Source organism: Alnus glutinosa, chromosome 2 (genome assembly GCF_958979055.1).
Source record: "Alnus glutinosa chromosome 2, dhAlnGlut1.1, whole genome shotgun sequence".
NCBI classification, from domain to species: Eukaryota; Viridiplantae; Streptophyta; class Magnoliopsida; order Fagales; family Betulaceae; genus Alnus; species Alnus glutinosa.
The window spans coordinates 7,531,558-7,558,979 of record NC_084887.1 but is presented as its reverse complement, the minus strand read 5'-3'; the positions used below and the strand labels follow the sequence as shown (position 1 = coordinate 7,558,979).

At 37.8% G+C, this 27,422-nt stretch overlaps 1 protein-coding gene across 1 annotated transcript; it reads right to left on the bottom strand.

Annotated features, from left to right (window-relative positions):
* Positions 1–6,544: 6,544 nt before the first annotated feature.
* On the bottom strand, positions 6,545–10,287 carry LOC133861016 (uncharacterized). Its single transcript, XM_062296711.1, has 6 exons — positions 9,804–10,287; positions 9,588–9,720; positions 8,621–8,724; positions 8,313–8,484; positions 8,066–8,200; positions 6,545–7,939 (listed from the first exon to the last, which is right to left on the bottom strand). The coding sequence occupies exons 1-6, from the start codon at positions 9,842–9,844 to the stop codon at positions 6,614–6,616; spliced, it is 1,911 nt and encodes a 636-aa protein (XP_062152695.1). The 5' UTR covers positions 9,845–10,287; the 3' UTR covers positions 6,545–6,613.
* Positions 10,288–27,422: the final 17,135 nt, after the last annotated feature.

Here is a 27,422-nt window from a genome sequence, read left to right as displayed (position 1 = left end):
ACTGTGGTTGCTGGGATATCTATCTAGAAAACTGGAAAATATCTATACACCAAATCTGTAGACCCATTCAAGTGCATGGCGACAACATGGGTCATTTTCTTTGACCACAACACTCAAATTCACCAACTTCTCTCTACACAAATTAATTTCGGAACACATGCATGATTCATGAATATGTCATGAAGAGGTTTTTGGATTCTTTGACATCCCTGTTGTTCAGTTCATGCCAAATGGAAAATATTCATGAGTTTGTCACAAATTTTACGACTCTTTCCAAAACCCACTTTAGGACAAGGATTCCTACAACAATTTCTCAAATTATATAAATTTATGTCTTTTTTTTTTTTTTTTTTTTTTTTTTTTTTTTAATTTTTTCTTTTAAACAAGGGCGAATTCAAAGGCTGATGTGACAATGCTCATCAGTCTAAGGAGGGGTAATTAGCTTTTTCCCTTTGAACTACTAACCTTCGTCAATATGACCCCATAAAGTGACACTCTCACTACCTGACTACCTCAAACTACTATTTACTTACTAAAATCCTTCCCCGTTAGGAAATTTTGTTAAGTCTTTTTAAATGTTATATCTCGTCAAACGACAAAAATACCCTAATAAATATCAATATTAAAAACTTTAAAAAATAAATAAAAAATTAAAACTTCAGAATTAAATAAAAAACCTTAAATTAAAAAAAATTGGATAAATGCAAAATCAGTCCATATGGTTGACCTAAATTATAAATTGCTCTCTGAAGTACAAAAAAATTTAAAAATAATTCAGAGGTCATTGGGGTAGGACAAAATAACAATTTAATCCCTGCGGTCAAATTTTATTTGACGGATTTTGTTAGTGTGCCATGTCGGAACCAATAAAATGATAACATATGCCATTCTTAATATATATATATATATATATATATATATATATATATAAACTAAAAACCTAACAAATTATATTTTTTTAAAAAAAGAGGATGGCATGCGATCATCTTAGAGGTGGGGTGGCCCGATAGCTTTATTTGCATCCTTAGATTTTGATTAACGTTTATTCACAAATAAGAGTAAACAGGAGGCTCCCAATCCCTTAAGTAAGCACTTGAAAGTAAATTGAATTTGCTGATTAATTTCTTTCATGCATTTCTATCTTGCAAAAGGGGACTCGATCGATTGAGCACGGAATATGATCCTCTCCATTTCAAATGAAATGAATACTATCCATTTTATGGTCAGAATTTAAAGTTGATACATCTAATAGTGTATGTGAAGTTAATGTTGACACATTTAAATAATGTGAAATCATGTATACCATTAAATGAATAAACTTTAAATCCCAACATTTCATTTGAAATGAATAATATCCATTTTATTAAATGAAATGAAGAAGATCGTATTCTATGGAGCACAGCATACAAAATGAAAAGGTCAACTTATAATATGCGCACATGACATGGCGCACATCAAATAATTTTCATTTGCAAATTTGTAAATCTTAGCTCTTGATAAAGATGGCTCCCAAGTTTGACATGGTTTTGTCAATAAAAATAGTTCAATTATGTATATCTTGATTAAATCAATCATGTTAGGGTCTATATTTTATAATTGGTCACGTGTCATTGGTTCAAACTATATGCTATTACAATAATATTATAATTACTATTAATATAAAAATGGGTGGAACTAATGGAATATGCTTTACATCAATGCTATTTTGGTGGATAAGAATGAGAGCCGTCCTTTGTTATTAATATTAGGATATTCAAATTTCATAAAAACTTGGATAGTTTAAGAAAGAAGGTTGCAGAGCTTATCTGTACAACTCCAACAATTTGTTTTTTTTTTTTTTTCAAACTAATCACTAGATCTGTTTTTTTACATGTGGGTTCTACATAATTAACGGTTGATTTTTAAAAAAAATTGTAGGAGTTGTCAACGTATTATATTTCATTCTGAATAGCCCACCTGCTCGGAATAAGTGAGCTCTACTAGCTCGGCGCTAGTCTCTCTCTTAAACTGTCTAAATTTTGGTCAGTCAAATAACAGAAGCTCTCAACCCGATGGATAATCATTAGCAAGAGAAACATAGAATGAAAACCCATTAAATTAAATTAAATTATCCTAATCTTTCGAGTGGAACTTATCAAAACAGACCACTCTAAATACTTAATTTACAATGGTGATTATGCAAGTGACTAGGAACACTATGAGTACTTGGTGTGCTACGATTGGCTGAAACAACATCGTTTTCCTCGAGATCAACCGAAGGACAAAATTAACTTTGATGAAAGATTATTCATTTTGAGAGGATGTGAGGGTTAAAGTCAACCCCCAACTGGCCTAGAGAAAGTCTATGCGTTGACATGAATTAGTATTATGATAATCATCCTGGTTGGCCCATTTTGGTAATGCCTCCCATGAAATTTCCCTCCCACTCTCTTCAACTATGTTTAGCACTCATTAAAGGTCGTCCAGGGATGGCCCCCATGCATTCATTAAATGTCTATGAATGCATAGTTTCTGCCACTTGTCAGCATAACAAATTTGGGTCGGGTTGTGATTCAGTTGGAATTAGATTCGTTAATATTCTAATACTTATCTTTTGTGTCTTGTTATGGGACTTGTGTCTCGATCTGTCTCAATCTCAACAGATCCAGTTCTAATTGAAACTGAACTCATGTTAAACCCGAAGTGGAAATTTAATTATGTTTTTGTAAAGATTAAAGAATGAAGTTTAGAGGGCAAAATTTTTATTTGGTTGGCCTAAAAATTATATTTTTATTAACTTTTATTACTTCATTTTGTCAGAAATTTTCAATCGTGGTTATTGATTCTTTAGAATATGCAAAGGATGGACCTGAGTTTGGTTTGTTATAGTGAAACTTCAGAGGCGCAAAGGCATTAAATGGAACAACCAGAGCATTAAGCATCATAAATGCACGAGTTTAAAAACTTTATTGAACTTAAATGCATAAAGTCATAAAACATAACTTCAACAAAGAGTTTCTTAAAATTCTCTCTTGTGCCCTTAAACACTTATTGAAAATGAAATGAAATGAAACATAACATGTAACACCCCAACTAATTAATTAAGTTTAAGTAAGCTTTAATTAAATTAATGGCAATGTTAGGATTTGTTAAAAAGGAAAATTTTGATTTTCTGTCTCAAGAACGTTCGGTCATTATAGTACACCAAACATTTGATCATATGATGGACAACACAGCTCAGGCGACCAGGCCTTGTGTCAGAAAGTACAACGAACGTTCGATAAAATCCTAAGACCGTTGGATAAACAGTATATCGAGCGTTCGACAAAAGAAGACCGAACGTTCAATAGATGGCAGAACTATGCAAAAGCAGCTCATTCTTATCCTCAGACGTTTGGGCCTATAAATACCCTTCTCCTCTGCCCCTTCAGCCTATTTCCATCCCATTTCCAATCAATTTTGTTCTAGAGTGTGTGTGTGAGAGTTCTTTCGTGGAGAAGGTTCTTAGTCCTTTTGCTTCTAAGAAGGTAACTACGTTGGCCCAACTCGTTTATCTAATTGTTGTTCTACTCTTTTGTTAGTATTTTCATGCATTAGCTTATGGTTTTCTATCTCTAGCTAGTGTTTGGTTTTAATTCAATGCTATTGTTTGTTTTAACAATTTAATGATGTTTAACATATCTTTTTCTGCATGGACTCGTTATTATGGCTTAGGACTCTGTTAGGGAACATGTTAAGACCTTAGGACTTACTAGAACAGGTTTTGTGCCTTTTTGGTTTGGAAATGGGTATCTGCCTAGCACCAAACGTTTGACCCTCCTCTGGACAAAATTTCGATATAGAGACCGAACGTTGGGGTGTTAAGTGTACCGCTCTGTGGGTACAAGATCGCTTTGTTCCACGAGTCCTCCCTTGGATCCCACAACCTTTCTTGTCCGAATGTTCCACGGTTGAGCAGTGAGCCTATTTTGAGCATATTAAGTTTTAGAACTTGTTTAGCTTGGGTTTATAACTAATATGAGGTATTTTCTCAAATTTCGAGGCTAATGAGACTCAAGTGAATCTTGTGGAAGAACCCTATAGCGCAAATGAGTAATAACTCACATGGATACTTGTTATTATTTTTTTCGCATAGAACAATTATTTTGTGCGCCAAACATGCATGTTTACAACTAACGTAAGAAATATTTTTGATTACTTTGAACTTTATTTTGTGAAAATAATTGATGAATAATATAATAATGAAAATAATGAGTTTATAAAAACATACATGTAAAAGACGATGAATATTAAATTGCATCGAATGACATGGTACATTATTGCAAGTGATTTATATCTTAAACATCTGAGTTCACCATGTGATAACATGTGTACCAGGCTTATTTATGCTCACTAAATCATGGACTTATGCTTGTATCTTTTCCACATGTAAAACATGTGCTGTTATTTATGTTTTGAAGATGGTATATTTGGAGGACTTGGACTGGATTATCTTTGAGGAATTAGATCTAGTTTTGTTGAAGGGCATGTAAGACGACGATGGGGATACTTGCCGTGACATGTTGGAGATCCTTCCTTTGGTCTACCTTCTCAAAACTAAGCCTTAAATCTTTATGTTTATTTATGACTCTTAGACTTGCCTTGTAATACTTATGCTATGTTGGAGATTGGTATTTGAATGTAACATTCGGAAAAATTATCTATGTCATGATATTTTAGTTTGCTTTGGTTGATTTTAAGATTTTGGATTTTTAAATTAGTGAGCTATCTTTAGATGTTAGTGAAAAGTCTTCCGCTTCTGGCTCTCTTTGGAGAGTGTGGGATTCTTAAGTCTTATTCCGTAAAGAATATGGTTGAGAAATAAACCATGGAGTTAATTATTGGTTAATTAATTTTAATGGGACATAATAACATAACATAACATGCATCTCCCCAAACTAATTATGCATCTGACCTCCTAGTTCCTCTCTTCTGGGCATTATATGATTGTTGCCTTCCTACTCCCGGAGTCTTCTTCTGATGCTTTCTCGGTTGATCATGAGTTGGGGAACTCTTGGACGGCTTGTCATAATATATTACACATTCGATGTCATTCAAGCATTCATTTTCCCGAGACATTGACCTGCTCCTGAATCTTTTCCCAGATGCCTTCCCACTCTTTCTAGAGCTCCTTGAGCCTGACTTCTCACTCCATGATTCATAATGATCCATATTTCCTTGGTCACAGCTGATTCCAAGTTTTTCACTCTTGGACTGCAGGACAGATGATTTGAACCTAAATAGTCTTTGACCTTGACAATCTCCACACTTATTTTTCACACAGCCAAACTCAAGAAAGATAACTTGCTTACAAATTTTAGTACTTGGTAATTTTCGCTGCTGGTGAGTTTTAGTAAGTAGTAGCGTCATCTGGAAAATCAGTTATTTTCCACTTACGGCATGTATTTTAAAGTCGGTGCATTACATGTTCGTCTGATTTCAGCTTATTACCATACTTATACTATTAAAGTGTCCAACATCGCCAATAAATAAATGACTTGGACACTTTATAAGCCATGGACACCCATCCTCTCTCAAGGCATATTTTGAGAGTGTCAATAAACCCGTGAACTTTTCACATGGTATCAGAATAGGTTCTTTGGATGATGATAGACATTTCCCTCCCAGTTGAACTCGTGTTTGGCCAAAAAGTTGTCACACGTGAGGGGACATATTAAAGTGTTTCACATTGTCAATAAATATATGACATGGACGCTTTATAAGCTATGGACACCCCTCTTCTCTCAAAGCGTTTTTTGAAAATGTCAATGGGAGCATTCCTATGTTTCTAAATGTCACAAATCACAATCCCAAGTGCGAGTTTTCACAAAATAACTCTTAACGATTCCCTTGCAAATCTGTGACTCCCCATTCGACCAACTCATCCCATATAATTTTGGGATTCTCCACCTCAACACTTCCTTAAAACCTCTACAAAAGGAACACAAAGTTTCTCCTTTATAACCCCAATGCAGCAATCTCTCACCAGTGGACACGGCATTTCCTGATTGCTAGTCACAGTATAAACCCATGTCTTGGAACCGCAAAGGAAAACCTTACTAACTTCCACCATTTGACTTCTGCTCCCTTTGTTCTAATGGCATCCCAAGTCTCAGCACCTTTCTTGGATAGCATCCACTTCGGTTCATCTTCCACGCTCCTTTCAACCATATCAAGCTTACTTTTGGATAGCAACTAAATCATCGTATCTTGCCGGAGGGCGGAGGCCAAAAGCAATCACCATCTTTTAACACACTTATCTAGTTTATCATTTAAAATACTCCCTGCAACATCTCTGAATCCATATTTATCATATAACACAACATCAGGAATATGCCACCAATAGACCCAAAGATGAATAAATTTCCCACCCACTACACTGTATTTTATAAAATTCTTTGCTTCATCTCTGAGCTGTGTATGATGCAAAACACAACATAAAAAAATAAAAAATAGTTTTAGCAAGCAACAAAAGCCTAAAATGAACTTCTACAATAACTAATGGGAGATGATAAACATATAAACAGGGGAAAATTCAATGAGGGGCCATTCAAAAAGGAAAACAGAAATGTTACAGGAGCTGGTGCTATATAATTCAGACAGCTTTGTGCTCTAGAAGATTTGTCTTATTTTGCAGATGCTGTTTCTTGAGAGCCATGAATTTAGCTGCTATATCATCATATTCAGGCAACTTGGGATGAACATGTTTGGGATATTGAAAAGGGCAAGAATTGGACCGTGGCATGGTTTCCTTGAGATCTTCTTTAGACCGTTCCGGGGGCATTGTCTCAGCTCTTGTAAAAGAACTAGCCACCATTTCGCAGGAAACATTAGAAGAAACACAGCTGCCTGGTGAATCAGATTTGTCTGCTTTGCCTTCCATTTCCTTGTTCTGCTCATTAGGCTGGTAATTTGGGTAGGTGAAAACGTTATACACAGTGGCATCACTGTCATAACTTCTTCTCCTATTTTGTTTCTGAGGGATGGTAGTCCATTCCATTTCCTTATCTGATTCATGAGATAAAAGTTGTTGTTCAGGACCAGGAGTTGGGAAGCTCACCAAAGTCGTTATCCCTCTCTTTTGCTTCCACGGTAAAACTTCCTGGTTGTGTTTGTCATCAGAAGTACAAAAATAAAATGGATGTCCCGAGCTGCTGTCCAAACAGCAAGGTTTCTTCAGTCTCTTCTTCTGATGCTTCCTCGGTTGATGAATTGGGGAACTCTTGGACGGCTTGCCATAATATGTTACACATTCAATATCGTTCAAGCTTTCATTTTCTCGAGACATTGACCTCCTCCTGAGTCTTTTCCCAGATGCCTTCCCACTCTTTCTAGAGCTCCTTGAGCCTGACTTCTCACTCCATGATTCATAATGATCCACATTTCCTTGGTCACAGCTGATTCCAATTTTTTCACTCTTAGGCAGGACTGATGATTTGAACTTAAATAGTCTTTGGTCTTGACAATCTCCATCATTTTTTGTGAAAGACTGAAACTCCTCTATATCATCAAGATAAACTATTATTTCCGCAGGAAACTGAGGCAAACTCTCTGAAGAAGATGCCGTAATCTTTCTGACTTCATTGTGTTCCAAACCAGAAACTGTGCATTTATATGGAGAATTGAGCTTGGCTTTATCTTCTTTCTCTGTTTTTATATGCATAGGAGGTTCTTCTACATTTAGGGATGACTGCTGAACAATAGAACAACTACTAAAAGTACTAGTTATTTCAGAATCTTGGTGGCCAGGAGAGTTGCACAGCTCTGTCAACATGTTCTTGCTAGTTGATAATGAATCAACATATATGACATTTCTTTCTATCTCCTCCACAGTTGAAGCTTGCATTTCAGATCCTTTGGATGTGTTGCAGAAACTTTGAACATCTTTATCCAATACTTGATGTCCACTATTTTCTTTGACCTTAGTTGCATGGTAAAAAAAAGCACATGAAGATTTGGTAAGCAAAGGCATCATGGATTTGTTTTAACATGTTGATTCAAGCATAAAGAATCTTTTTAACGTGTTGATTCAAGCATAAAGAATCACCTGCTGGTTTTGCCATCCAGGGTAGTATTCAAGTGCTAAAACCTCCGATTTCAGGCAGCACTCTCGAACTATTTCATCGACCAATCTATTCTTCACATCATCTGGTACTGAATTCATGGAGAGTTTCTCTTTTATCTGCAGGTTTAGATATCATCAATTTTCATTCATACATATTAGTGACAAAACTTTCTTGAATAAACGGAAGCGCCATCATCAATTTTGATTGCAAATGGTTACAAATTATAACCTCACGATTCACAAGATTGCCAGGGAATAGTTCAACAGCAGTCACTGCAAATCTCTGACCATAACGCTCTCCGAAGAGCTTCCGGATCACCCGAAGCTCAGGCAGATCACCACATCTTGCAGAAGCATATATAAGACTTGAAACTGCTTCATTAATATCATTTGGACAGTCCCTGAATCCACCAATTACAATAAAAGAAAAGGTCCTTGTTTTAGATCACAGAACAGGAACAGAGTAGGGATTCAAAAAAGAAAAAAGAATAAAGAAAAAAAACTTGGGAAAGAGATTAGTTATCTTTAGCTCCATACTTGTGTCTTCGGATATAAGAAAGATGGGTGAGGATGAATTCACAGAAATTGTCCAACAATTCATACACTGCTGCTATGCTTTCATCTTTAACAAGCTGCTCAACCTAAACAAAAATGAGAGAAATGATCACATGCCTAAGGCTGCAAAAACAAATTCCTAAGATTTTAGCAAAAGTTGCAGTAGCAATTGGACTAGAAATTAATTCCATAAACAAGAAAGAAAATATACTCTTAGCAATGCAATTGGGATGTTCAACAATTGCATTCCTGTAATTCAATACGGAAATAAACAGAGAAAAGGCTTCATGATTCCTTAACCACTTGTCGCCAGAAGTCCTAGACCCTGTATCTGATAGTTCTCTGCTTTTATCAATCAACTCTTTCTTGTTATTATTATTTATCTTTACTTTTACCTATTTTGGTTATATTTCACAACAGATTACCAAACGTGAAACTGCACAATTTGCTATTTTCTTGCAGAATTTTATACACTGGTAAAGTCTTCGAAACCAAACCACGCATAAAATTGAGCTATTTTTTAGATTGAAGTTGGGGTTGATACTATTTAACTTCTTGTTTTTTTTTTTTTTCCCTGTTTTATACTCTCTCAATCTTTATGATGCTCTGTTTAATGATTAACACAAGGCCTATCATTAAACTTGCTAAATGATTGGGACCTTAATCAAACTGCCAGAAATTTAACAACCAGAAAGTGCATTATTCACATAAGAACCTCCTGTAACAGGTGTAAGCTTTCAACCTTCTCAAGATTCCATACATTTCTCAGCAAATTCGGGAAACTTGCCAACTTTTTGTTAGTAAACCTCTCTCCACACCATTAGATAGCAATACAAGAAAAAAGCAGAGGAAATCTAACCCTATTGTCTAGCATTTTTTACAAGAGAAAAGCAGAGGAAATAACAGAGGAGCTCATCAATAAACTCATAGTGGAGAATAACTAGCATACCCGGTTAAAAGCAATATGTTCATGGCCGCTTTTGATTAGCTGAGACAAGTCTTCGCGTAATTGCCTCACAATTGAATTCCTCTTGTTCTTCAGCAGCTTTATCCGGCACTGAGCTCGGTTGATCAGCTTCTTGCTGCAACAAGAAAAACATTGAACCTTGTATGAGCAGCCTGCAAACAACTAACCCTTTACACTGTTGAACTTAATGGTTTTTACCATTTTGTAGCTTTTCTCCAACCGAACAAGATGTCAAACATGTCTAGAATTTAACAACAATTCTTGGGTTCTTTCTGCTTCAGCAGAAGAAGAAGCGATGGTGATACGTGGAGCTCAAGCTTTGGTTCTATGATATCATTTAGTTGGCTTGTGAAAGCAAAAGAAGGAGAAGGAAAACAGAGGAAGAGAGGAGGAAAAGGTATAGAAAGAAACACCATGACAGTTGGTTTACTTTGGAGGGTGTTATATTTAGGAGGAGTGGGTTTGAGAATGAGGGAGTGGGAGAGAGAGCGAGGCGCGAGACGCTTCTGGTTCCCTTGAAAAACTGCCCCACTACACCCTTTCTTCGGACACCTGTCGACGTATGAACGTACATTATAAACCCATTGAAAACGGAACAGCAAATGGGTGTCAAATTTCTTCAAAAGCTAGCTGCTTGATGATCGAGAAAAACCCAGAAAGAAAAACACAAAGATAATAATAATAATAACAAAACCAAGACAAAAAGGGAGACTTTCTCCCTTGTTTGGTTTTATTTGTTTATGGATAATATGGTAAGGGATTTTTTTTGCCTACTTAAGGGAGAGAAAAGAGAGGGGAAAAAGAAACAATAGGAGATGGAGAAGATTCGGATAGCATCCTCTTCCTTTTTCCTTTCAAGTGAAATGGAAAGAAATTATTTTATTGTCAAGGTTAAGTTCCACAAATCTAGTGGTATATATATGTTGGCATATGGTTTGGGGATAACCTTAATAGAAGGAGGGGAATAAAGGGCGAAAAGAAGCAAATTAATGGCAAGAATTTAGGAGCACAAAGGACGGATAAGAGTCAATTAGGATATTTCTAAGATGTGAAAAAAGCTTATAAAGGTAGGTGGAGCTTTAGGTTTGAAGGTTTTTAAGTCAAAGGACCAGCCCCAACCATAAAAGCCCAACTGCCTTATCTCTGAATAGGAGTCTAGTTTCTTTGTGTCCTTCTAAATGTTACGTGACTTTTAAAATTATCGTTGGATCAAAATTTAATAATAATAATTTTAAATTTAATAGTAATTTTAAAAGTTACGAGACATTTAGAATGATACAAGAAAGACTAAAAAATCATCCTTATAGCATTCCTCCTAAATGTGGTACATTTGATATTATATTATTTCATTTTTTTGTTTAGTGTTGGGGGGCTAGAAACTTGGAAGAAAGTTTTGAAATCGTTTTGAATTAAAATTTCAAAAGATAAGAAATGCTAAATACTATATTTTCATTTCACTTTTATTATATAAAATTAATGTAGCAATGTCAATCAGCCTTTATTTTTTAATATTGGCTAGTGTAAGGGTTTATGAGCATTACAACATCAGCTAGGTGAAATAGAGGTGAAATAAAGGGGTAGTATGTCTTATTGCTCTTCAAAGGATTAATTATTGATTTCAGCATGAGTATATGCTACATACCAAGTTCGAAAAGGTTAGCTCAAGTGGTGAAAACTTTAGATTTAGTGGTATCCTCATCAGATCTAAGGTACGAGTCTCCTTAGATACAAATAATTTTTTTTGAAGTCACTCCCACAACAAAGTTGAGTTTTACCCGATCTGATTAGAGGCGCCTCACACAGGTTCGGATTAATCCACATTTAAATATATATATATATATATATATATATACACCACAATATCACTGCTCATTATATCATTATATGTATTGGAGGGGTTGCACGCTATAGGCTTTAAACCACACCTCGAAAGCTAAAGGGGCAGGCAGATCGACATGATTGTACCGATCCTTAACATGCACTGCCACTGACGCTGACACTGTGATGATTAACCTGCTCGATCATGCTCTTTCTTGTGGGATGAAAGTGAAAACAAGAACATATACTCAACCTCGATCCGACAGACAAAAGACTGCGTGGTTGTTAGCGTTTGAGTCAAAAAAACAGGTAATCAAACCCACCTCTCTCTCTCTCTCTCTCTCTCTCTCTCTCTCTCTCTGTTTCTCTTCGTGGGCTGGTGACCAACTCATGGCATAGCATGCAATCGACTAATCGAGCAATATAAAAGAATCTGGACCCAACTATCATCGACTTTATTTATTTATTTATTTTAATTCCAAGGTCCTGCTTACGAGTGCGTGAAAAGTTCAGAAGTTGTACTTAAGGTTGCAGTGGTTGGACGACAGGGCAGGTGGGATCCCAACAGATCGACTTTTCCGTAGGTTGCCCCTAAACGGGATTTAAATTTTACTGTATAATCACTAAAAAAAAAAAAAAAAAAAAAAAAAACGCATTTTTTTGGCATTTATTATGTGTCAAAAAATAGGTATTAAATGTCAAAAAATAATTCCTGACCTTTAATTCCTCGCATATATCTAATGTCACAGCTTCGTAGTTGAGAAAGTTTATTTCTTGGCACATAACTTATATGTCAGGAAAATTTCCTAACACATAAGTTATGTGTCAATAAAATTGATTTTTTGACACATGATGTATGTGCAGGGAATTAATTTTGCTGGCACATAAATCATGTGCCAAGAAATTCAATTTTTTGCCACATATATATGTGCCACGAAACACAATTTTTGCACATAAATATGTGCCAGCAAACTGTGTTTTATGGCACATGATTTATGTGCCAACAATTTTAATTTTCTCATTGCACATGATTTAAGTGCCACGAAACCTTAGTTTCCATTGGTTTATTGGCACATATATCATGTGCCAGGAAAGTTGATTTCCAATTTAAAAAATTTGATTATACTGAAATTATTCCAGTATAATCAAATTTTTTAAAACCTTATAAAATATATAATCAAAATTGACAAATAATAAAGGGAAAACATATTATATATTTAATTAATATAATAAAATAGCATCAAACAATCCCAACTATTAATTAAGAAACATCCAAGTACTATACTAGCTGCTACAAAAAATTAATATGATCAATCCCATAGTCAGTAACAAGCTACAAAAGTATTTAGTTAGATTTTTAATAAATTCAGACTGTGTCTCCCCATTCCTGAAGGCGTATATCCCAAGTCCCTGCATTTTGTCTGCAAAATATTTCCCAGCATGTATGCCCATTCCTGCATTTTCATATGAAGCACATTAGTCTGAGATGGTGGAAAGTAGCAAGTAAAATGAATGTCAATTATAAAGTAGGCCAACATACATATATTGAACAAATTGTCCTATACACCCATGACCTATCAATCCAACATGTGCAAATCAGACTCTAAATGGTCGTGTTAGTAGCCATCAAAACCCCACACACTCGAGGACAAAAGTCATGGTGGTTCAAACCATGTTCAAGCAAAAATAGCCACCATCAAAATGCAGTATGGACGGTCCACATACATTGTCGAGAGAAGAAGTAGCAAAAGTAGGACTATCAAACACAAAACTCGGACAAAATTGAGATAACATCGCAAGCATGTAACGTTAGAACATCAACTTTTACAACCTGATGTCAACATTGACATAAAAGGAGAAACATCAACAAGAGAGATCAAACTGAGTCTCTGTGGCATTGATCCTATGCAAAATTATTTTAGACACTTGACAAACTTAAGAAGCATTTGAAATGTGTCCCTTAATTCACAGAAGCCTATATATGTCCATTGACCCCTACAAATATTTCATTTGTCACCATTCAACAATTAACCCATCTAACACTACAATTATAGTCATTGGCCATTTATCATCTACCTTTTCCTAATTCAAATAATGTTTATGATTCTACATATTCATTTCAACATCTAAAAATGGGAGGACAAAAAAGATGTTTCTGCATATTCATATTCATGGACAAGTACATCAATGTTTATAAGACAATTTTCATTTTAGGAAGGTTCTCCCCTTACCAATGCTTTTTCTATGTATATATGAAAACATGGAAGGCAACAAGGGCCAAACATCCAATTAGATTCTCTGTCCATTTCTTCAATAAATATATCTGACCAAACAAAGTGGAACCATACACTAATTTCTTTTCCAAATTCCTAGCTACTTACTCCCGTGGGGTCCCATTCTTAACAAAGTGGAACCATACAATATCATAACAATATTTCCCAATTTTCAGACTCTAAGAGCAATTAATGAAATAAGCTTAAATCAGATTTAGAAAAAAGTATACCTAATCATTAGCCTTTCGTCTCATCATCATCTTCTTCATCATCATGGTCCGGATCTTTATCCCTATCAAAGTTAACATTCGACGCACCTCCATTCTACATAGACTAGAATATTGGTTAATAAGAGGAAAATTTATTTCATTGTATATGCTAAAAGCATCTTTTGAATTTACCTACGACAAGCCAACTGCATGCAACTGCTAAAATACCTTCTCGAAATCCAAGGCCACTTCTTTTCTAAATGCATCAAAATGCGAATGTGCAGGATCATTGCAGGTACCTTTTTGCATCAATGACGAAGTCCATGCCGATGACTTAGGTGGAATACCTTTTCCTAGACCACGTACACGACCAGGCTTTTCCTTGCCAAAAACCTTGGAGTATGCATCATTTGGATACCAAGAAATTGTCCCCTGTGTGGACCCTCGAGTCGATTGCGGTTGTTGTGCCATCAACTCCTCCATCTGCGACTGCAACGTACATGACAAAAGTGTTAGCAATTCACCATCATTCATTTTAATGTTGTACAAAAAAGCAAATAGAAAAATATCATCAATAAACCTATTAATATTAAAACAACGATGACACATACAATTTTGACCGCGGCCTCTATAGAAACTGGGGTACCATCCTTGTGCTTGTGAGTTTTTATGAATAGCTCGCCTCTATCGAGAGCCCTCCTTGATTTCGACTCTTACATATTATTAAGCTCAAAAAATAATTATCACATATCGCATTAAGAAAACCATGTAATGAATATGCCTATATATATAAATACATCCTCAAATGAACTCCTGGCTAAGCTCTTTGACCCACAAGCGTGGACTAATGTTTGTTTGCCCCGGCTTTCCTTATTTTTCTTGACTTTGGCCTAAATATTATCAACAAGATAGTGATAAATAGATGTATAAAAAATGGGAAACGGTACAAACTATGCATTGTTAATTACTTGTACTTTGGGATCTGTCCAATATTTAGTAATAGTTTCGAACTCCTCAGGGTCTTCCATGGATGTGGGCGCTACTGACGCAATGAGACTTTGAGCAGTCTCACCCGACTGGATGTTCAACGAATGCTTTAGTTCGTATTTATGCTCCTTCCTTCTTGTTCCCAACCCCTGGATGATTATCTTTTTGACCGCTTCTGGCGGCAAGCTCGTATCAAAATAAAATTTTCTCTACAATCCAAGTAAGAATCAAAACAATGTTAGTACTACATGATTCGCATGAAATATCTTAAATATACTTACAAAAATATATCTTACCCACATTATTTCCCACATAGGATCTGTTTGCTCATCGGGTATTGTCCTCTAGTCTGGGTTACCCACGGGGCAAAGACCCCATTTTTTAACAAGTAAATCACCAAAGCGGGCTAACTTCTCACTACCCACTGCTATTGCCTGACCATTATTATTCAATTGAATAAGCACTTGCAGCCCATCACGCAACCCCCATATGTCTCCAGGTGAGGGCATGCCAATCGTCTGGCGAAATCCATTTTCATCTATAATTCAAAAAAAAAAAAACTATCACATGGTTATAATGTGTAAAATATAATTAAAAAAAATTGTAATTAGCATGCCTCTAGCGATTATGTCTCCCGGTCGATAGTGATGTGGCAGTGCCTGTGTTGTAGGGTTGGGCTCTGCCTCAAGATCACTAGTGGAGGAGGGATGTATCTACGCATCATCATATGAGTCATGTTGGTGGCCAAAAGGAGGTACATCCTGAGAAATGAAAGCTTATGTTCGTGGATCTTGCGTCTCCTCGTCCTCTGTGGGTATTGAAGACATATTTGGTACATATATTGATTCAATTCTTATACGTTTGTAATTCCTTGGCGCTATTAATACCTGCATAATTCAAAAAACGGGTTATCAATATAACCCAAATTTTATAAACAATATATTAATATAGGAAGTGTCGAAAGTTTTGAAATAAAGCATAAGAATACATCATCTTTGTTCGCTTGCCCTTTGCCAACGTCGTATACGTCTCTTGGTTTTGTCATAACGACGACAACCCAGTTCGGGTTCCTTTCATCCGCAACATAATATACTTGTGATGCTTGGGAAGACAATATAAATGGATCATCAGTAATCTGTTCACTCGTGTGTATTAGGTGACTAAAATTCACAAGAACGAAGCGATATTCATCCTTCTTGTATCCCCTGTTTGGGGTGATATTCGTCCAATCACACTTAAACATCACATAACGAGATCCATCGTAATATTGCAACTCAAACATACAAGTTAGTAAGCCGTAGTAGGTCAGGCCATGTTCAGCCAATACACTTACTCCACTATTTTGAGTTGTCTTTCCTAGATCGTTATTTCTAGTGCAAAAAAATGTACCATTACTGATATATCGCTTAAATTTAAGGCAGGTCCAGCCGGCCCTACTGCATGCCACCTTAGCTTTTCCCCTAGTTCATTTTTGCGGATCTCATCCATGTTTCGAACTTGATTGATGTTTAAACTTCATTATAATGATTATAATTTCACAACAAGGCAACCATTAAATTAACCACATCTCCCAAGTGTTGCATAACACTTACATAATCCCAGTACCAGTCAGGAAATTCAAGCCTATGCTTCTTATATAGTCCGCTGTCCGAAAGTTTGTCCCCATTATTAGTTAGACGTAGCGCCTCCATGTGCATCGTACATATTACATATGTATACATCTCAATGTTGTGATGGCCTTACAATATAAACATATATACATCTAATCCTGCTACACATAATACAACTTACGTTCGGAATGGAGCAAACATTTCAGCGTTTAGGAGGATATATTGATGTGCCTATCTCAATGTTGCATAGTCAAGTTCGACTGTATGGACCGCCCCTCTACAGTCATCAACACTTCTGCACGGCCTATTATGAATCGTTGGCGCCTTTTCCAAATACCGTGAACAAAAGGTTAGTAATTCATCCATTATGTACCCTTCCGCAATAGACTCTTCTGGTGCAGCTTTGTTACGAACGTTTGTCTTATATCGATGTAGGCACCTATATATATTACGGAAAAAAGTATAACATCCTAGTTAAGCAAACCACAAAATTTAATGACTGAATGATGTATGGCGTACCTCTCGATAGGATACATCCACCAATAGTGAACCGGTCCACCTAACTTACATTCGCCAACCAGATGTACAACAAGGTGAACCATCACTGTAAAATTTCCTGGTGGGAAGATTTGTTCCAAATCGCACAATATGTAGGGGATCAGATTCTCTAGTCGATTCAAATCTTCTACATGAAGTGTTTTCGAGCATATATCTCTAAAGAAGCAAGACAACTATATTAAAGGTTTAACAACCTTATTCGGTAATGATTTTCTCAGTGCAATTGGCATGAGGTGTTGCATGAGAATGTGATTGTCATGGCTTTTCATACCCTTAATACAATGCTCCTTAATTTTGACACAACGTGACACATTTAAAACATACCCATCTGGCATTTTCACATTCTCCAATACTGCCAAGAAGTCATCTTTCTGTTTGTTAGACATTGTGAAGCAAGCTGGGGGCAAAAAAGGTTTATTTGGATTGGAGCGAATTGGGTGAAGATCACTCCTCAAACCCATTTCTGCTAAGTCCAAACGTGCATTGATGTTATCTTTCGTCTTCCCTTTTATGTCCAATATCGTGCCAATAATATTGTCAATCACATTTTTCTCTATGTGCATCACATCAAGATTGTGGCACAACAAATTATCTTTCCAATATGGCAATGCGGAAAAAAATAATAATACTCTTTTTTTTCCAAAATACTGGCATTTCAGGACTTGTCCTAACAATATTCTGCTTCCTCGCAATATAAGGCTGGTTTGCAACCCAATCAACTTCCTCTAACTATGACATGATCTCATCGCCATTTGGCACAATAAGCGGAGGATCCATTCTTGCGTACCATCAAATGATTGATTATCATTCTGAAACTATGATCCATTGGCAACCATCTTCTATGGCCCATAAAGCAAATTTTTTTCCCATTTCTTAACCACTTAGACCATGTATTACCCATACAACAAGGGCACACAACACGCCCTTTCGTACTCCACCCAGACAAATCACCATATGCAGGAAAATCATTTTTTGTCCACATCAAGGCCGCACGCATCGTAAAGTTACTTTTGGAGGATGCATCATAAGTCAAAAGTCCGACATCCCATAATTCCTTCAATTCAGAAATAAGGGGTTCTAGGTAGACGTTAATTTTCATTCCAGGTGAACAAGGGCCTAGGATAATCAAGATAACATTTGTGAATGTTGTTTCATGCATATCCAAGGAGGCAAGTTGTACGGTACTAACATTACTGTCCAAGTACTGTGAGAAGTGCTCATGTTTCATAAGGATTATATCCATCTGACGATAAACCAAGCCTTACATTGCATGGGTCAGAGGCAAATTCCGGGTACCGCTCATCAAATTCCTTTAACGCTAGTCCATCAGCAGGATGCCTTAGCACCCCATCCTTTGTGCACTTATCAGCGTGCCATTTCATGTGCGAAGTCGTCTTCTGTGACATAAACAACCTTTGCAATCTTGGTTTCAAAGGAAACTACCGCAAAACTTTCTTTGGTTTTCTTTTTGATATTTGCGACGAATCATCACCCCCGTTCTTGGTTTGCTTCCACTTCGAAGCATCACATTTAGTACATCTTTCTAGCTTCTCGTTGTCCTTCCAAAATGGCATACAACCATTGGGACATGATGGGATCTTCTCATATCCCAATCTCAAGTCCTTCATGAATTTTTTAGCCTTATATGTGTCATTAGGTAGCTTTGCATCTAAGGGGACAATATCTTCGAGAAATCCAAGCAATTTTGTACATGAGGCGTTACTCCATCCACCTTTACACTTCAGATTAAAAATACCAACAATTGCACTAAATCTACTATGTTTTGTGCACCCTGACCATAATGGCTCCTCTGTCTGTTTCAACAAGTCAAAGAATTTCTTGGCATCCTCAGTAGGACCTTGTTCCTCTTGCTGTACAACTCCAGCTTCCACACTTATCTGAGACCCAACTTCATCTTCTCGATTATCGTGCATGGCAAAAACGTCATGCAATAGTTCTTGCATTTCATTGGAACCTTCAAGCATTGGCACAGGAGCCATACTAGTGCAAGCTTCATGTATTGGCTCGTTGATAACGAGAGTGTTAGTAATGGGAGCAACGCTTGGATATTGTTTCCCATGCATGACCCATGTTGTGTAACCCTTCAAAAGCCCTCCCTTTCCCGACAACAAATGATCGTATACATCACGGGGAACTAATGTATTGAGAAAACAACACTTCTTACACAGACTTAATTTTTCCAGGTGTTTTTGTGTTTTGAAGTGCAAAGTCAATAAAGTCCAAAACACCATTCCTAAACTCTTTAGAGTTCCTAAGCATTGAGATCCAACTCTTGTCCATAGCTTAACTACATTAGAAAAAAAAAAAAAAAGAAAAGAAAAGAAAAGAAAAGAAAAAAAGCATATTGTATATGTTGAAGTCTAGAATGATCCTAAATGAGTAATTTGTGTTGACGAACAACTGTACAAACATGGGTACAACACAGTATAATGACGGGTGTAGAGTGTTCGTAGTATTTGCCATTAGTAATTGTACGGCTGCCTATGGTAAAATTTTATGCTCGTGTAGGTACTGTCTAAATAACCAACGCTACTATCCAGATTACGTTCTTGCCCACCTGACAGGGGGTGTGAAGGCATGTCCTTACTGTATGCATTTGACAAGGTCTAGATATTTGAAGAAAGGCAAGAAATTTTGCTATATGGGGCACAGGAGATACTTACCAACTGAGCATCTGTGGCGGCTAAACATAAGAACATTTGACAGTACTGAAGAATTAGAATGTGCTCCAAATGTGCCATGCGGGGACGAGATCCTCCAATAGTTGGACGAAATTGCATTTGGAGGTGAGAACGTGGGTAAAGAGAAACTGAAGAAGCGGAAGACGGGTGCAGCAGGTTCTGATGACGTAGTGCGGAAGAAGAAAAGTATTTTCTTCAAACTGCCGTACTGGAAAGACAATTTGCTTCGGCGCAATCTTGATGTCATGCACATAGAAAAAAATGTCATGGACAACATACTTGCCACTATTTTGGACATCAAAGGGAAAACGAAGGACAACTTGGTAGCTCGACTAGACTTGCAGGAAATGGGGTTGAGACATAAATTGCATCAGTTTACAGCCGCAAATGGTAAAACATATATGCCCGCAGCTTGCCACTGATGTCCAGGGAGGACGAAGAAAACTTTCTAAAGGTTCTTCGAAATGTGAGAGTCCCAGACGGATATGTCTCGAACATTTCATGGTGTGTTCGACTCAAGGAACGTACGATCTCGGGGTTGAAGAGCCATGACAGCCACGTACTGATGCAGCAGCTTCTCCCAATTGCATTGCGCCAGTCACTAACAGATAAAGTGGTTAGACCTCTTGTAGAGATGTCTGCATTTTTCAGAGGCATATACTCAACCAAGCTTACATAAGATGAGATGGACCGACTACAGGGTGACGTATGTATCACTTTGTGCAAGTTGGATGGCGTGCTGTCGCGAGCACCCAAAAATAAAAACCTTACTTCTAAAATATATGTAGTAGTGCAAGTAAGGGTCGATTCCACAAAGAGTGATTAGTCGAGTTTTATGCTAAGTGATCAAGGATGGGGGGGCGGGTTTTAAGTATGACAATAAAAATAATATGTAAAATAAAAATATAAAGGAAAAGAACAAACATTGGTCTTAGTCAACTTCCACCGTCAAAATCTGGCAACTGATCATCGATACAAATTTATATCAATTCATACTTGAATATTCACCGTTCGAACTGTTTTCCTATCTCTCCTTAGTCGTAGTTAATTAGAAGACAAGCTCTCTAATTAATCCTAACTACTAAACAACCTAAGACAAGCGCTATAGGTTTAATCTAGTAGCAGCCTTAAGAATTAGAGAGATTGATGAAGCGAAACAACACAAGCACAAGCAGTTGCATTTAATTTCGTCAAATGTTCTTCCTAAGATTTAATAATCACTGAGAAGCAGCAAATCATTAAATCTCAGTTGCTTCATAGATTGGAGGGATCAAACAATTACGGATTTGATATCCAACCCAGCAATAGATTGCAACGAATAACAAACTAGTAGACTTCCTAAGATTTAATGATCGCCAGAGCAGATACTCAGTCAAATCATTAAATAAACTAGTTGGCTACTAGTGGGCTTCCTAGGATTTAATGATCACCAGCGCAGAAACTCAGTCAAATCATTAAATAAACTAGTTGGCCTCCTAGGATTTAATGATCGCCAGTGCAGAAACTCAGTCAAATCATTAATTCTTAGTTGTTAAACGAGACAATCATAAAAATAAGTATAGAAGGACATCTGATACTCAAAGCATAAATCGAACAATGAAAACAAATTAGATCTCACAGTTTTATTGATTCCGAGGCATCCGTTTCCTTCGACCAAAGTTTAGAGAAGAGGGGAGAAGATGGAAGATAGAAGATGGAAGAAGATAGAAGATGTAAGGTAGAAGGTGTAAGGTGTGTCGTCTCATAGTTCCCCCCTTTTATACACGTTTCAGCCCATATGCTAGAAGCCTAGGAAATCTCCTAAAGAAAGATATTGTAAATACTATCCTAAAATAACAATACACAAATCTACTAATTAAGGAAAAGATTAAACATAAAATAAAGGCTAGGATAACTAGGATGACTAGGAAGGTGATGATTTCAATGGGGACTTTTGTTGCTATATGCTTTATCGATTCTTTCCTTGTTTAAGTCCCCACAAATCAGCCACGTATGGAGAGAAAATCAATTTGCCTTGTCATGGAAAGAGATGCTCCTTTCATGTTGTCTTCTTCCACGTGGTCCCCACAAATCTCTTCTTTAATTCCATGGTCCTCCACGCATCTTTTTTCTCATTTTCTTCCTTTTGCTTTAACTTTTCATTTATTTGCTTGGCTTGGCTGGAATTGATTGGATGATTATGAAGAGGTTCAAAGTAAAGAAATTTTCATATCTGAAAACTTCCTAAAATAAATCGCATCAGATCCACATCAGAACGTCAACTTCAAGCCCAATTTCGACCTTGATTCATCCGGCATCTCTCAAAACGTAAAACATAAAAGTTGTAGATCTTTTTCTTGGAGTTTCCCAGTATCTTGAATCATCTCAATCGGAGCTTTTATGAGAGAGTTATGCCCAGATTACGAACTGATGTCAAATCTGTCCAAAATCGCCCAATTAGCTTTGTTTTGCATTTAATGCCTCAATTTGCATCCTAAATCAAAATATAAGAATAATGAGTACATTTAGGCATTAAATAAGTATAAGAGATTAAATATTAAGGGGAAAAATACGACATTTTACATTCTCATCATTGGAACAGGTATTTAGCCCAGGGTTTTTTACCAGTATAGTCCACTTGGTCTTGCATCTTGTACGCGAATGTAGACTCGGCGGACCCGTGCAGTATATGTGGATGTACCCGGCAGAGAGGTAAAATGTGAATATATATATATATTAGTTATTTGGAGGTATTGGTTTGACAAACTCTAATTAAGTTGTTGTGCATGTGTGTACACCAGGAACCTTGGGGGGTTCAAGTCTAATGTGCGCAATAGAGCGACCCCTGAGAGGTGCATTGCGGAGGGTTATATAGCGATCGAGCTGGTGACGTTCTGTTCGAGATATCTATATAACGCACTAACTTTTCACAACAGACCTCAGAGAAATTCTGATGATTCAAAGGTGGCGGGAACGCGAGTTAGCCTGTACCATTTGACAATGAACCAGATTCATCGTTATATTGTGTTCAACTCTAACAAGTTCCTTCATTTGCAAATGTAAGTAGTGCTTATACAGCATGTTGATTCAAATACATTTCTGAATAATAATTAGTAAATAATTATATCCGCTGAATGTAGGATGCACAAGGACGCGCTTAGGCAATCATGCACTAGGGGTTGTATTACGGACGATCTTATTGAAGCCCAACATCATGAACAGTTCTGTGAATGAGATCGTGCATATGTAAGGAATAGTGGTATTTCAATGTAATTTAAGATAGGATTTACATGCCGTAATTAACCAATGCGGTTTCTATTATTTGTAATACACATATAGGTTGTTGGACTAGACGATCAACATAAGGAGGAATTGGATCACAAGTTGGTTATGCATTGTAGAGGGCTAAAGGAGACAACATTCAAGTATAACAGGTACATGGTCAATTGCAAACTATTCTGCATGCTTGCCTATGATGTGGGAAGGAGGACTCAGAACAACGGCGTATGTGTGCCAACCGTTGAAGGAGAAACGTATTACAGGAAGTTAACTGATATAGTTGAGGTCGAGTACTATGATAGGACTCAGTACGTCTTAGTCAAGTTCAATTGAGTGAACCCCACGAGAGACAGGGGATTCAGGATAGACGATTATGGCCTAGTGTTTGCCAACTTCAATCACCTTGTCCACAGGGGAGAGCTGATTACTAATGAGTCTTACGTGCTTACATCTCAAGTTGATCAAGTATTTTATGTCGAAGATGAAAGGAACCCAGATTGGGTTTGTGCCGTGAGGACTAAACCGAGGAACGTATACGACGTTGGTCAGGGTGAAGGGAGTCATGATGCAGGTGCACCCTATCACGAGTGCGAGCCGCTCGTATTAACCACTGGTAACATATATGATATGAATGATGAATTCGAGCATGATAGGCCCGATATAGATCCGATTGAAGCGCTCGTTGAATGAATAAATATTATTTTTGGTACAATTCACTTAAATTCAATACACATTTTTAATTTGTAACATATAATAATTAATAAGTGCGATCATTGTCTAATTTGCATAAATCTCATTGTCTAATTTGCATGTTCCTTACTAATATATAACTGGGTAATTATACTTTTAACTTGTTTAATAATTTGTCAACATTTGTTTGCAGGTTTCGATGGACTAGAGACCTCGTCCTTGTACACACTAGGCACCACGCCTACCCGTGATGTCCACATCCACGCCCACAACATAGGGGTCACTGTATATAGCGCCGTGGCCACACCACCCAGATGGTGCTTACAGACCATTCCTACCGGGTACGACGGGGTACCAGCCAGATCACTGGCAGATCGGCTCCACTGGATTTTCTTATTCTCCATATTCTATTCCGCCGACGTTCTCACAGGTAGGGATCACCTCATTGGGTCATGTGGCTCGATGGTGGGCACGAGAGGGTCATGATGGGATTAGCCCATTTTAGGCTAACATGCAGTACACTGCGTTCCCCTGGTCTAGACCTACGCCATGTGGCTCTGATAGTGAGACGCTGGACTACGGGCACCTACTGACCCAGCCGAGCGAAAGACAGATACAGGCTCTGGGGGGGAGCTAGATGCCGGTTATAGGGGAGAGATAAATGTCGAATCCGACGGAGAGCCAAATCCCACTTTCGGGGGAGAGCCAGATCCCACTATCGGGGGAGAGTCAGGGGCCGGATCTAGGGGAGAGCCAGAGGGGGACTTCGCGATGTTGGGTCCCGAACAGTCATCCCCCGATAGCCTCCAGGATATGCCTTCAGACGACGACCAGCAGCCTCCCTCGGGGGAAGGGGTTGGCAAGGAGCATGCAGATGACCCAGCGACCCAACTCATACATACTGACCAAATTCGGTTGATGGGTAAATACAGATTTATACATCATTAAATCCTATATTATATTACCAACTAATATGAATAACATAAATTATATCATTGTTTAATATAATTTATTTATTTTATTATATTAACTTATATATTTTATTTTCTTTTGGGTAGGGTACAATCCAGATGGGAGCATTTACTATGAGGTGGTCAGAGACACTGAGAGGAATTGGGTGCTCTTGAGGGGGAAAAAGATTGTACTGCAGTACAATGTTGCGGCACAACCCGTAGGACGAGACTGTAATTGTTTTAGGCCTACTATAGGAATGCTTGTGAGGAGCGGGTCCCACATACATATGCGGGACGAATGAGCGAGGGTAGATAAGCAGATTAAGAAGGCTATGTGAGACGCGTTGATTGTATGTTTAAGAAAGTTATTGAAAATACACATTGGTATTGAAACTCGAATATTTATTTATTTTTAAAAACTTAGGGTTATGTTTTTGTTGAACTTATAAACAAAATGTTTAAATTGCATGTGCAGGAGGAGTTTTTTCTCCCCATATCTGTAGACGAGCGCAAGGCACAACACAAAGCGTGGGCTGATATTGGACGTAAGCACCGTTCGTGGAAGCATTCATTTAAAAAAGAGCTACATATTCGAGATGGTGACACGCCCGAAAGTATACGTGCAAGAGTGCTGGACAAATTTTTTGATAAGTATGGAAAAACAGATGTGGAGCACCTGCTGAGGGATTGGTGTACTGAGCGAAAAAGGTACGTAGGTATTTGATTGTATTACTATTAATGTGTATTTTCAATAACTGTTCAATTAATTTTATGTCAAATTTAAGTGTGTCAATGCTTAAATATTATGAAATGTTCACTGCGTAGGCGACCTGTGAATGGATGAAGCGGATGTGGGAGCAGAACGACCTCCCCCTTTGCTTAGGATCCAAAAGTTATGCCAGATTTAATCATGATGAGGTATGGACATATATATGTAGATGTTATACTATTTGTATCTAATTGTTTTTATAAAAATAATATTACTGTTTGTTATTTATTTCATTTGGATGGCAACAGGCAAGCACTTCTGGCACGGCCCCCACTCGAGCGGAGTCGTTCGTCAAGACGCACACTAGGAAGGACGAGACTCACCCGAACGAACGTACACGGGTCCTATGTGTATGCTACTAATTTTTTTTTTTTTAATATTTCTAAGTTATGCATGTGATAACGTATATATTGACTACATGTGTATTATATATTCACAACATACAGGAGAGGATGACATAGAGTTTATCGAGTGATTTTGCTGCTACTTAGAGCGTGTCAGAAGACATGGTGCGTTGGGCACTGAACGACACATACAAACAGGCGTTGGGGAGGCCTGAATACGCTGGGAGGGTTCGGCAGGTTGGGCTGAACGTTACTCCTGTACGGGAGATGTCTTTCTGATATCGGGCTCGCTCACAGGGAGGACCATCTCAGTGTACATCTCGGGGCTACTCCATAGATGAGGGGAGGATTACGACAATGGAGACATTGCTACAGGCTCAAACTGAGAGGAATAAGGCTTTGGAGAGGCGCATGCGACACTTTGAGACGTTAGAATAGCGTATGCGGCACTTTGAGGCCGTGCTCACCTCCATGGGAGTATCACATATGAGCTCTGGTGCTTAGTAGTCTCTACCTCCAAACGGAGGTGATACATCGTCTGTTAGTAGTGCATCTGCAAGTATGATTACAATTGTGTAAATTGCTTATTTTTAATCAATGATATGGACTTGATATGCATATATTCTAATTTTTTAATATTTTTATTACTTGCAGTTAATGCGACGATGATAGGTCCGTTGTCGCCTCATGGATGCCAGTACTCTCCCTCACTGTTGGGCCAGCACACTCCGGTTAGGACACCATCGTCTGCTACACCGTCCCTTGCGCAGCAATCGCCTGTTGGCGAGCCCACGCTTGGTACGGGAATTCGTGATCCCCAAGAACGACGACCTTTAGATTTGTAGGGTTTTTGTAACTTTGGTTTGTTAATAACAATAATGTTTCTTAGTACCTAATCTATGGTTGTTTTGGATTTATAATTATTGAAGTGCTTAATTTGATTTTGTGTTTATGGTAAATTTCAAATGTTGTCTAATATTTTCGTGATATTTGGGGACAGAAAAATGGATTTAGGGTTTAGGGTTTAAGGGTTTAAGGGTTTAGGGTTTAGGGTTTTAGGGTTTAGGTTTTAGGGCTTAAGGGTTTAGGGTTTAAGGGTTTACGGTTTATATATTGTGGTTTTTTAATTTTTTTTTTTTGGAAAAAAGAATTGCATTTTGCCACATGGCAACAATCCATGTGGCAGATGATACATGGTAAGTTTACCACGTGTCTAAAAACCACGTGGTCTTGGACACGCGGTCGATTGTGGCTACGTGAATTATGGTCCACATGGCAACTGTCAGCAACGTGGTTTGCAACCACGTGGCCGACTGTCGGCCACGTGGTCATTATACACTTGGCCACAGTCGGCCACGGTCGACCACGTGGTTTCAAACCACGTTGCCGACAGTGGCCACGTGGACCATAATCCACGTGTCTAATGTGCCACGTGGATTAGGTCCACGTGGCTGACGCGTGGTCCACGCGGTTTGTACATGTGTCCCACGTGGCCATTATGCCACGTGGCATAGTGGCAACGTGGACAGCGTGGCCACGTTGCGAATTGCACATTTAGCAACAACCGGATCTGCCATGCTGCCCACACGTCGCAAATGACATGTGGCAAACAATTTGCCACGTGGATGGGCCCCATACACGTTGTA